Source organism: Colobus angolensis, unplaced genomic scaffold (genome assembly GCF_000951035.1).
Source record: "Colobus angolensis palliatus isolate OR3802 unplaced genomic scaffold, Cang.pa_1.0 Scaffold93, whole genome shotgun sequence".
Lineage (NCBI taxonomy): Eukaryota > Metazoa > Chordata > Mammalia > Primates > Cercopithecidae > Colobus > Colobus angolensis.
Window position 1 is genome coordinate 601,236 of NW_012123265.1, and position 12,212 is coordinate 613,447.

The following is a 12,212-nucleotide window of genomic DNA, read 5'->3' on the forward strand; positions in this document are numbered from 1 at the left end:
CGCTTGAACCCGGGAGGTGGAGGTTGCAGTGACCTGAGATCATGCCACTGCACTCCAGCCTGGGTGACAGAGTGAGACTCCCTCTCAAAAAAAAAGAAAATTAGCTGGGTGTGGTGGTGGGCGCCTGTAATCCCAGATACTCGGGAGGCTGAGGCAGGAGGAATGCTTGAATCCGGGAAGCAGAGGTTGCAGTTAGCCGAGATTGCGCCACTGCACTTCAGATCTGGTGACAAAGCAAGACTTGGTCTCAAAAAAAGAAGAAAAAAAAAATCCTTGAGAAAGGCACGTTAGCATAGTGAGCAAAAAGAGTATGGTCTTTGCAGTGTTATGTGTTAGGTTCATATCATCATTGCCTTAGTAGCTATGTGATCTTGATTAGTTTTGCACATACAGTTAACCATTGGTGATCTTAAGCAACCTTATCTCATGTGTACGATATTGGTAAAAGAACACTTCCCACTTACGGCATTGATAGAGGAACAAGATAAAATGTGTCTAAAGCACTTAGAAAAGTACTTAGCACACAGTAAGTAATAAATATTAGTTGTTGGCCAGGCACGGTGGCTGACGCCTGTAATCCCAGCACTTTGGGAGGCCGAGGCGGGTGAATCACGAGGTCAGGAGTTCGAGACCAGCCTGGCCAACATGGTGAAACCTCATCTCTACTAAAAATACAAAAATTTAGCTGGCCATAGTGGCAGGTGCCTGTATTCCCAGCTACTCAGGAGGCTGAGGCAGGAGAATCTGTTGAACCGAGGAGGTGGAGGTTGCATTAGTTGTCATTATTGTTACGCTAAATCTCTTTTTCTTTTTTCTCTACAGCTTGTTTTCACTTGCTTTTTTAAAGACAGAAGGCTCATGGTACAAATTGTTGTTTCCAGGTGAGTACATTTTGAGATTTTAAAATTTGGCTTGAAATGATGAGGGCTATAGAGGTGTGGCATGTGTCTGGAAGAATCAGGGTCCTTAGGTGCATCTTGCACAAATCCTTGCCTTCTGATCTCTAGTTCTGTGCCTAGCACTGCCCAGTTTCCCAAGAACTTGACCCAACGAAGAGGTCCTTTGGGCCTCGAATGGTGGTGTGAGGACACTATTTATCCTTCACCCCTCAAAAATATTGTAACCGCCAGCCCTTTGCTTGCAGTGCGAGGGCTGGAGGCCTGGCAGAATGGGTGCTGATGGAGCTACAGGGGGAGATCGAGGCTCGCTACAGCACTGGATTAGCTGGAAACCTCCTGGGAGACCTACATTACACCACTGAGGTGAGGGGGCTTTTCTTTCCCTGCCTAATGCCTCAGGAAAGCAAGCTACACCAAGGTGGTGCTCCCAGGACCCAGAGTGAGGACTGCCTCAGGTTTGTTATTCAAGGTCTAGCTAATCTGCGATGCTCTCTGCTTGTTCTCCCCCTACCTCTGCAGTAGCAGGGAAATTTAATTTTGGGGAATCTGGAAAGCTCACATTTCTGAAAGTGGAAATTATCTTATGTGGGGCTAGAAAGTAAAAATGGCACATGGGTGGGTGGTCCAGTGTGGCTGCTCCACGATGGCAGAGCCAAATCAGGGAGTGGAGGTGCCAGCAGAGCCTGCCAGAAGCAGCTTTAGGAGGCGCCTGAGTGTCATGGCCTTGCCCCGAACCTCAGGAATCTCGTTTTTGTTCTGCCGAAGGGAACCCCTGTGCTGATCGTGGGCCATCACATCCTGTATGGGAAAATCATCCACTTGGAGAAACCTTTCGCAGTCCTTGTCAAACACACTCCTGGGGATCAGTACTGTGATGAGCTTGGCCGCGAGACTGGCACCCGGTACCTGGTGACAGCACTCATCAAAGACAAGATCCTTTTCAAAACCCGCCCCAAGCCCATTATCACCAACGTCCCCAAGAAAGTATGAAAGAACCTCGGATTTTCCCTAGAGAGCGGCCAACTCCTTGGACTCGTGCTCCGCTGCCACCTCGAGGACGGCTCGACGGTTCCCTGGGACCACAGGGGGCTCCTGTTCTCAACGCAGGCCACCCACTGGGTGTGAACTCGGATCCCTTCCTTATGGCGGCTGGTTCTCTTGGTGGAAATCTGGCCCCATTTCCAAGGAACCCATCTCCTTTTCCAGCTTCATCAGGCTCATTGGCTTCAAATCCAGCACCTTTCCCAGCTGGTGCTCGTGACCCAAGTATGGCTGCTTTTCCAAGAGGGATGAATCCCACTGGCACAGGTGCAGTTTCTTTCCCAAGGCCTGGTGGCCTCTTGGGGCCAGGCCCAGGCCCCACCCTAAACCCTAGGACAGGGGCTCTGCCAGGCCCAGGGCCTCTGTCTAACCCCAGGTTAGGGGGTCTCCCAGGACCAGGTCCTATGTCCAACCCAAGAGCAGGTGGTCTCCTAGGAGCAGGTCCTGACCCCAGAACTGGTGGTCCCATAGGCCCTGGATCTGGACCTAACCTGAGAGCAGGTGTTCTGTTGACCTCTGGGAATGGTCCTCCCAATCCTAGGCCAGTTGGCCTGGGCCCAGGACCAAACCCCAATCTGAGATCAGGCTTTTTAGGGACAAACCCTGCCCCCAGGTCAAGTGTGTTTCCAGGCCCAGGCCTTGGGCCCAACCCAAGACCAAGTGGCCTGGGCCCGGGCCCTAATCTAGATGCCAGAGCAGGTGGCCTCTTGGGCACAGGATCTGGTCTTAACTTAAGAATGGCTGGACCTCAAGGCCTCGATCTTGCCCCCATTCTAAGAGCAGCCGGTCTTTTAGGAGCAAATTCAGCTTCTTTCTCACAGGCTTCTGGAAACATGGGCACAAGCCCATCCTCCATGGCAAGAGTACCTGGGCCCATGGGCCCAAACTCGGGTCCTGGCTCTCGGGGAATTGGCCTTCCAGGGCCAAATCCATCTCCCATGTCAAGGGCTCCTGGCCCCATAGGCCCTAATTCAGCTCATTTCTCAAGGCCGGGTGGCCCCATGGGGGTAAATGCCAATTCTTTTCCCAGGGGAGCAGGTTCATCTGCCTTTTCTCAGTCTTCTGGCACATTGGCATCAAACCCAGCTACCTTCCAAAGGTCTGCTGGCCTCCAGGGCTCAAATCCAACCATTTTCCCAAGAGCCTCTGGGCCACTTGGCCCCAACCCAGCTAATTTCCCAAGGGCCGCTGGCCTGCAGGGTCCAAGTCCAACTACCCTCCCAAGGTCTACTGGCCCATTAGGCCCTGGTCAAGTTACTTTCCCCAGGCCAGCTGCCGGGCATCTGGGCCCTTCTCCAGTTGGCCCTGTGGGTATCAACCCGGCTCCTTTCGCAAGGCCAACTGGGACCCTCGGTCTCAACCCAGCTTCCTTTCCAAGGATGAATGGCCCTGCAGGCAAGAGTTTCGTCCCATTTCCTAGAGTGGGGAGCCTCCCTGGCACAAACCCAGCTGCTTTCCCCAGACCAGGGGGTCCAATGGCTACAATGTACCCAAATGGAATGTTACCCCCTTAAACACCGTTTTCCCTCCAGGACCACCTTGGTTTCTAGGCACTGTGGTTCTCGGCAGGGGCTGTCTTAGGTAAAAGGGTAGTTGTGGAGCTACAGTCTGAAGAACATAGCTGGGGCTCAAGTTCAAGTGAGCCATCTTTTTCCTCTGCGTTTTTCTTGACTGAAGGTGAGATGTTATTTGTGGCATGTGAACTGTGGCAGGTGGGAATAATCCTGGCCTTGAGAGAAAGGATCTCCAGCCTCCCAGAAGCCTGCTGTGCTTTCGTCCCACAGCTTTCTGCCCATTGTTTCTTACCAGTTTCTTGAATTGTTCTTGTGGACTTTTCCTCAGGGATACATTGGCCTGCAGGTCCCAGTTCACATGTAGTCCCCTGCTCACCATTGGAGAATCAGCTCACTGCTCTCTAGAAACGTGGCGTTGGTGAACGGACCATGCTTCCGTAGCTCTGACCTGGGCAGCTTGGACCTGGTCATCCTCTACTGCCATACCTTTCGCTGGGGGCTTGAACACAGAACAGGGAGATGGACAACCACTTCAAAGACCTACTGAATGCAGTTTCTGCTTGACTGACTGGGCCTGCAGCTCCCTTCTCCTGGGACTTAGAGGTGGCCAGATTTAAGGCCCCTCTACTCATCCAACGCCCTCTTCACTGGTACTCCCAATCAAAGAACCTCAAAGTTTAAACTGATGTGGATGGGAATATGGGAATGGGTGGGGGTGGGGGTGGGGGATGAAGGGAAGAAATCACTGTGCTTTGTTCAGCCTGGTGTGCAAGGATGGTGGTTTTCCTGCATTGTATCTTTTCTTACTGTTTCTTTAATAAATGGGATGAGAGGGCTGCTAGTGTCACTGTGTTTTGTTACCTGTTTCTTAGGGAAGGAAGTTTGCTTTTCATTGTTTCAGCTTGGCTCCAGTCTTTCTTACATCATGTTGGTTAAAATGCTTATGCTTCAAGAGGAAGCAAGCTTTGGTTTTTTAGCCTTAGCAGGGGCCCCTTCATCTGCCAGTTATTTCACCAAAGACCCTCTCTCTACACTAAAAGTTAAGCCCCCATGGGTGTAGTTACCAGGATGGACATTGTCCAGGTCTTGAGTCATACCTGACTAAACTTTGTATTTTAAGTCCCTCTTTGGGAACTGGAATAAAGAGCTAGCTTTCATTAAGTACAAAGAAGTAGTAGTTCCGAGATAACCAGCATATGTGAGAATCTTTATTTTGACAAATAAGTGCAGTATAAAAAACCTGACCTGAAAATTAAAAAAAAAAAGTAAAAATAAATATGTTTACAAATTATTGTAGAAACAATACAAAAGAGGATTAGAATTCTCAATGAGGAAAAACCAAAATGCGTCCAATTGTATAAAGGCTCTTCCCTTGCAAGAAACGGGGATAAAGCTGAAGACCCAGTTTGGTTTTGCTGCTGAAAAATGTACAAAATAACTTAGAAAAACCAGTCGAGGTCAAACGTTGTGAGCCCACTACCTGTACCTGCCTATTTTTGATTTGAGGAAAGTTGATGACCACAGTGCAAGGCAGAGCTGATGGTAGGACAGCCAGGAGAGCCTGACATCCTACATTAATCTTCAAGTAAATGCTGAAGAAAAACAAGCCCTTAGCGAAGTCTGAACTCTGCACTTGGCTGACCGGATTTCCTCCATTCTAATGCTCAAAATAGTTTACTTCTTGGCCAGCAGAACGATTGCCTGGATCAGCTGCCTTAGCAAATGCCTGCTGCCTTCCAGCCTTCATGGGTTGAGTCTGATGTCAACCAGCAGTCTTACCAGAAACTCGAGGTCTGTGTGATGTGGCAACTGTTAGCTACACCTGGAAACCCTTGAGTTCATAGGAGATGAAGGAAAGCACCACGGTTTGCCCATCTGTGGCTCAGAGCACACCTTGTGTCTTTGTAGGAAGCACCTGGGTACACTTGAGGCTCGCCCTCTCGTCTGCTGTCCACCTCCGTGCTGGTTCTGCACGGGTTAGCTGGCCTCTGAGAAAGGACATTTGGAGGGCAAGCCAGCAACCCCTAAGTCAAAGGCTTAGTCAGGATCCCAGGTTTAAACTCCAACACCGAGAACAGCCTGGATTGCAAGTCACTGGAAAATGGCTTCCCTCATTCCCCAAAAGCAGCAGAGGGAAAACAGCCAAAAACAGCCTCAGGAGGCATGAGAGAGAAAGCAACCTTAGGATGTAGGAACCAGTTTCATCTCCTAGTTTGGTTTCTGGAAAGAAGCAAGCAAATGCAGTGACTGTCACAACTGGGCTGTAAGAACTGCCTGGAGAAGCCACTGAGGAGAATGGATGTTCTCAAAGATAACCATTTTGGATTTGCAAGTTCACTTTGGGAACACCGAAAAGCTTTCCATTAGAGATGATTGTCAAGAACAGTAGCCTGAAAGTCACACATGCTAACCCGGCTGCCAAGGAATCTGTCCAAGCAGCTCCAAGATTGTAGCCAATTTGATCAGAGGCTCCTCATAGTTCCCATATGTGCTGAGAACACGCTTGCCTCCTGCTGAGGGTTCTATAAGAGCCCAGGCTCCGCCCCAATTGCCACCTTGAAAAACTTACCCATGATGATGAGGGTAGGTGACTGCAGTGTTACCTCAAAAAATATGCCTTTGAAAAAAGTGAAGTGAGGAGTGTGTCTTAGCCTCAGATCAGAGCTGAATTTGAGAGGAATTCAGGAGTATATAGGTTAAAATACCCAAAACTTCACTTCTTTTCTGAACATGTTGGGGCTTAATCTTTTTATCTCCCCAGCAGAGATCACAGACAAGCTAAGAACCCATCTAGACGTCTGAGCAATTTCCAGGTGGAACACCCAAGGCCTCTGTATAGCTTATGGCCTCCTTTAGCCCCACCACAATCTCTCTGTTCCTCCTGGCACTTTCCTTTTTAATGTACACTTTTAAAAGCAGTTCAGTGCTAACTCCCTGCTGGTTTGGCTCATCCCTGGAATGTTGATGTGGAGTGGGGTATCTCACATAAAGCACCATTCCTGGACCCTGTTTTCTGATGCCCAAAGATCAGGCTTCTGGGCCTTGTATCTCAGGCGCAATCTTATTGCATTGATGACTACTTAGGGGTGGGGTGGGGGTGACATACACTAACCGGCCCAGCTCGCTCAGTAGAAATTCTCCTGCCACCTCTGGTTGTGTTCAGATGAGCTGGGAGAACCTCTTTCCACAGGTGGCCATCACTCAGGTACCTATCACAAGTTGCCACTGAATGGGACTTACTTGGTTTAGCGCACTTCTGAGTGCCCTCTGGAGCCCAGGGGGAGAGCGGACCGCTGGCTCCCTCTACCTTGGGTTCCATCGGCCCCACCCTGGGACAAGGGCCTTGGCAGATTCTGGCCCTTCCCGGGCCCTTAGGTCGCTGTCAGAAACCCCATCTCGCGCTCGGATGTGCAGATGCAAGCAGACAGGCAATCTGAAAACACAGAATCCCCTGCAGCCCTGCACCTAGGGGGATCAGTGTTGCCCCCTCTAAACAGAGCTGCCAGGCCATACTACATCACCATTCTTTGCCTTTTAGATTTGTCCTTTGGACCATTAAGAGACTCAAACACAGCACTCCCTCCTCCCTCCCACCCCGTCTTTTCCATTCCCTTCCCTCCCTCACCCATTGCACTTTACCCGCTCTGCTTGGGGGCCATGTCACACCTCAGCAAAAGCCAAGCTATACTGCTCCGGCTTCTTCCCACATCGCCGGGCAATGATGGCCAGATACAGCATGAGGAGAGCCACCCAGTAGCAGCCGTACAGGATAGCCCCAGAGACAAGGAAGGCTAGCTCCGTCTCACTGAACAGGTCCTGGCAATAAGCTGTGTAGGCCAGCCCTCCCAGGAGAACTGCCACCCAGATGGACACAGGAATGAGGCCGATGAAGTTCACCACAATGGTTTTTCGGCCAGAGGTGCCCCAGCCAGACTTGTTGATGGTAGCAATGGCAAAGATCTTGGCCGGCAGAAGGCTGGACATATAGAGGAGGGAGTAGAGGGACATGAAGATCATCTCTGCATTGCCCCGAAGGAAGCAGGCATAGGTGGCCTTGATAATGCCCACCAGCTGCACCGTCAGCAGGAAGAGGAGAATGTTCCAGATGCGGCCCCGGTAGAAAAGCTGTATGACCGTGGCGATGAGGAAGAAGGGGAAGAAACCTGTGACCACTGACTCGTAGGTCATCCAGAGGTGGTGCTTATGGAACCACAGAGAGTTGTAGAGCCACTCCCGGAAGTAAGACTTGCTCCAGCGGGTTTGCTGGTTGAGCCACCGGAGGTACTTAGTAGGGGTCTCTGTGAGGCACTTGGAGCGTGCAGTATACTTAGTTCGGTAGCCAAGGCTCAGAACTCGGTTGGTGAGGTGCCGGTCATCCCCGAAGCTGCACTTGCTGCCTAGGAACTTCTGATGGTACCAGTCCTCCAGGAACTGCTGGAGGAGGCTGTTGCGGTACATGCCCAAGGGGCCGCTAATACACTGCACGCAGCCAAAGTAGGACTGGCAGGCCCTCTCCACGTTGAAGGCCATCCAGTACCGCACGCTGCTCAGGAAGGAAATCCACGAGTCGTACTTGTTGAGGATCTGCAAGGGAATAGAGATGCTGGGCCTCCTCACCTAAGGACACACGCCCGGAGGACAGACATCAGAGACCACGAGGCCTCCTTACCAGGGCTTCTGTGGCCCACTGCTCAGAAACCTGGCCATCGGTTCCCTTGGAGCTGGGAAACCTGAGGCTTAAAGGAGCTAACCACTCGCAATCACTGTCCCAAGCACCAGCTCTACCTCCCTACTGTGTCATCTCATCTGCAGAGATTTTCCCCACTAAGCGGTTCTAGCAGTCAAAGCCACCTTCAGTCTCAGGAGGCAGCCTGTGGTGGTGGTAGAGAAGGGGGCTTGGGAAGAATGCAAGACACCACCACAGCCACCGGTTGTGAGCTTTCTGTGGCTGGAAAGTAACTAGGGGACCTGGGAGGCTGCTTCAGTATCTCTGGCAGATTGGGCTCCTTATTCTTACCGTATTGACCAGAGCTCTTCAGCCCATCCCCTAAGAGCAAGGGCTTCTCAAGGCTCTGACTTGGGAGCTACTTGCTGCACCACCAGCCAAAAAGGAAGTACCTTCTAGGATATACGGCCTCAAAATACTGTGCCCCTCCTGCAGTATAGACTCTTCTGCATACCTGTTAAGTGACTTCCCCTCATGTGGACGAAGAGCAAGAAAGGGGTTGGGCAGCGAGGGGGGTGAGCCCTTTGGTGTCAGTGAAAATGCCAGGAAAGAACCTCCCCACAAATACTAGAAAGTACCCATTTCCCAGGAGGCACACCCAGCTGGACTAGGAAAGAGTCCAGACCCTCCCCCCCCCAGATATTAGACAGTCAAGACACCAGATTTCCCAGGAGGCACACCCAGCTGGATTAGGAAAGAGTCCAGACCCTCCCCCAGATAGCCCTGGTCTCATCTTACTTGGACATCTCCCCCGACTCCCCCTACTTGGGGATCCTCCTCCAGGACTCGAAGCATCTCGATGGTGCAGGCTGGATCCAGCACAGTGTCAGAGTCGCACACCTGCAGAGGGAGTGCGCCGTCAGCCCATTCTGACCTCAGGCCTGCACACCCACCTCCCACCCCACTGCCAGGCTGCTCACTGCCTGAGAGACATAACCCCTTCTCACGTGACTCACTTCCAGCCTCTAGCTAAGAGATCTGCGCTACCAGAAGGTGCCAGAGGTAAAATGAAAGTAAGTGTTCAGCTGCCAGACTTGACAGCCACTAGGCTGAGAGGGAGAAACCCTGCAGACGGTAGGTGCCAGGCCTGGAAAGGGAGACGTGCTTAGCACTGGATGCAAAAGATTGCTCTGGGGTCCTTCGGCAGAAGGGAAACATGTCACTGAAATCAGATGGCAGGCACAGTAGGGTAACCCGGGACTAACAGGCTACATATGGCCTTAAGTGACCCCAGAGTTAACCCCAGGGGTCCCCATGTCAGCCTCTGACCCCTTGGACAACCCACAGCCCAGTGGTGGTTACCAGACTACCTACTTAAAGGCACCTCCATGAGACCAGTAACAAGGCTGCTGGCCTCTGCACCCTCAACAGACTCCCTTGGCCGAGCCTCGCAGACCAGGGCACGGTATGGCTGAGGGCTCCCCCTGGAAGCTGCTCTGAATAGGCATGGAAGCTGCAGCAGCTGCCTCCAGGCAGACCCCAGGGCCAGCTCTGCCCAGCTCTTAGGAGGCTTATGGCCTGATTCTAACAGGTGGTCCCATATGAGTTGAACCCAGGCCACTAGTTGCCCTAGTGGCTGACTCCTTTTCTGTTTTCTAAAAAATTACTGAAGTGGTACAAAGAATCCAGTAAGCATTGGCCAGAAGAACTGGTTTACAGACCTAATTCGCTCTGTGGTCACTGTTAGGAGAGCAATGAAGAAATCCATAGATAAACCAAAACCCTGTTCTGCAGAAGCCTAAAATCCTTGTAATAAAATTACTGAGTAAGATTCCTGCAGGAAAGGAGGCTGCCTTTGACACCACAACCACACCCAGCTTTCTCTATGTTGGAGGACAGGTGGCCAGATAAGCAGTAGAAGGCTAAGAGGGAATCAGAACAGCCTTGGCACCAGGTTGAGTCCCTCATATGTGCTTCTTCCCACCTCCCCACCAGGCACATCCTTACATCCTGGTCCGTGCCTGGGAAGGGCCCAGGAAGCCTCAGGCCAGACTCCCAGAGCCTCCTCCACTTACAGGCCAAGACTCCCAGGGCTGCTGCTGTTGCTGCTGGTCTCACTGCTCCTCCCTGCCCCTGCGCTAGCCCATTCTTTATATGCTGCTTTGCTTCCTTCAGTCCAGGGAGGTCTTTCTAACTGAGCAAGGTTAGGGGAAGAAGAGCTCTCGTGCTGCCTGGGTTTCCCCACTGGCCGGGACAGAGTTCTGCCTCAGAGGGAGAGAGACCTCCACAGCAGGCGGTTAGAAAACAGGCTGAGATCCAGCAAGCACTCACTAGCTCTGGCCCAAGGCAACCTTATGCAGTGATCCTACGGCCATAAAGAGACAGCTCAGGTGCATAAGCCTGTTTGCTGATCCACCGGAACCCAGATGGCCAGGAAAGGGAGATGGGGTGGGTTGGGTGCGGGTTAGATCCTGTGGCTTGAGCATGTGCCAGGGCTCAAGGGCTCTTCCCTAAGCATTTGGGTCTCCAGGAAAGTTTCATAAGGTCCCACAACCCCAAGTGAACTGCAGTCAAACACCCTGCTAGGCTCTCCTCACTCCCTCCATGACTGGGGAGGTCCTGGGCCTAGGAAGCCAGAAAAAGATAAACTTATCAACCCTCACGCAGAGACAACTGTCAAAAAAGCCAGACCCGCAATCTGAGTGAGCTAATTTCAGGTGGGTACACCAGAGAAAACGTAAATAGTATTAGAGGACTCCAAATGCTGTCAGCCGACTGAGTTGGTACACAGGTGGGCTGGCAGGACAGCCACTGTGCCTTCAAGCACTGATGAAGTGATGGGCAGTACCCTACTCTGGCAGCCGTGGAGAAGGTCAGGGAACAGAGTCAGGAAGAGAGGCAGCGTGGATGCCATCAAGAATCCTGGCTTAGGCCGGGCACGGTGGCTCATGCCTGTAATCCCAGAACTTTGGGAGGCTGAGGCAGACTGGTCAGCTGAGGTCAGGAGTTCAAGACCAGCCTGACCAACATGGAGAAACCCTGTCTCTACTAAAAGTACAAAAAGTAGCTGGGTGTCGTGGTGCACGCCTGTAATCCCAGCTTCTCTACTCGGGAGGCTGAGGCAGGAGAATCACTTAAACTTGGGAGGCGGAGGTTGCAGTGAGCCAAGATCATGCCACTGCTCTCCAGCCTGGGCGACAGAGTGAAACTGTGTCCCCCCAAAAAAAAAAAAAAAAAAATCCGGGCCTAGAAATCCAGGGTCCTAGGGTTTCTACTTCGTACTGAAGTATGTGGACTTTATCTTTTCAACCCTTGAGTGTTTTTAAATTTGAAGATGGAAACCATACCAACCTCGTACAGTTTCCAGGCTTATGTCAATGATTGCTTTGACCGAAGCTGGGTAGGGTTTAGTCAGGGTCCCGGCCCTGCCGATGCTCCTACAGAATGAAGCTGGTCATTCACACCTGTGTATCTCACCTCCCAGGCATGACTTTGACACTAGGAGGAATGGGACTTTTTGGCCATAACTAGAATATTTTGAGTTTTTGAGGATGGTTTCTTTTGCTCTTCACCACGCTTTCTTATGAAGAGGTTCAGCTCCACATTGCCATTGCTGAAGCAGTGCTACATCACGGGTAAGAGCAGACATGAGACAGCACAGCCTGGGCGCAAATCCCGGCTCTGCACCCTACTAGCCGTGGGACATGAAGCGAGTTACTTAGCTTCTCTATGCTTTACTTTCACCTTCTGTGGGTGGAGAATAATAGTACTTATTCCCTGGGAGTGTTATGAGTATTAAAAGAGCTAACATGGAGTTGGGCACAGTGGCATATGTGCCTGTAGTCAGGGCTACTAGGGAGGATGAGGTGGGAGGACTGCCCAAAGCCAGGATTTCGAGGCTATAGTGCATATTGATGATGCCTTCAGCCATTGCACTCCAGCCTGGGCAACATAGTGAGACCCTTTGTCTTTAAAAAATAATAAGGCCAGGCGCGGTGGCTCACGCCGGTAATCCCAGCACTTTGGGAGGCCGAGGCAGGCAGATCGAAAGGTCAGGAGTTCAAGACCAGCCTGGCCAATATGAAGAAACCC

General features: G+C 51.6%; 3 protein-coding genes across 6 annotated transcripts in view; 2 read left to right on the forward strand and 1 right to left on the reverse strand.

Moving 5' to 3' along the window:
• The window catches only part of LOC105504531 (chromosome transmission fidelity protein 8 homolog), a 14,957-nt gene extending 10,667 nt beyond the window's left edge, over positions 1–4,290 (forward strand). Inside the window, exons 2-4 of the mRNA XM_011931995.1 lie at positions 823–881; positions 1,145–1,262; positions 1,665–4,290. Coding sequence (XP_011787385.1) covers positions 859–881; positions 1,145–1,262; positions 1,665–1,889 — 366 coding nt within the window. The 5' untranslated portion in view covers positions 823–858 and the 3' untranslated portion in view covers positions 1,890–4,290. The remainder of the gene's footprint in view (positions 1–822; positions 882–1,144; positions 1,263–1,664) is intronic.
• On the forward strand, positions 1,730–4,290 carry LOC105504529 (chromosome transmission fidelity protein 8 homolog). Its single transcript, XM_011931994.1, has one exon. The coding sequence runs from the start codon at positions 1,886–1,888 to the stop codon at positions 3,452–3,454; it is 1,569 nt and encodes a 522-aa protein (XP_011787384.1). The 5' UTR covers positions 1,730–1,885; the 3' UTR covers positions 3,455–4,290.
• The window catches only part of HAS3 (hyaluronan synthase 3), a 14,038-nt gene continuing 5,414 nt past the window's right edge, over positions 3,589–12,212 (reverse strand). The window contains exons 2-3 of one of the 4 annotated variants that reach the window (XM_011931993.1): positions 8,919–9,020; positions 3,589–3,953 (exon numbers count right to left, since the gene is read on the reverse strand). In XM_011931993.1, the coding sequence (XP_011787383.1) occupies positions 3,846–3,953; positions 8,919–9,020 (210 nt within the window). In that variant the 3' untranslated portion in view covers positions 3,589–3,845. Of the gene's footprint in view, positions 3,954–6,860; positions 8,039–8,918; positions 9,021–12,212 lie in introns of those variants that run through there. The other 3 variants (XM_011931991.1, XM_011931992.1, XM_011931990.1) reach the window with 3 other exon arrangements.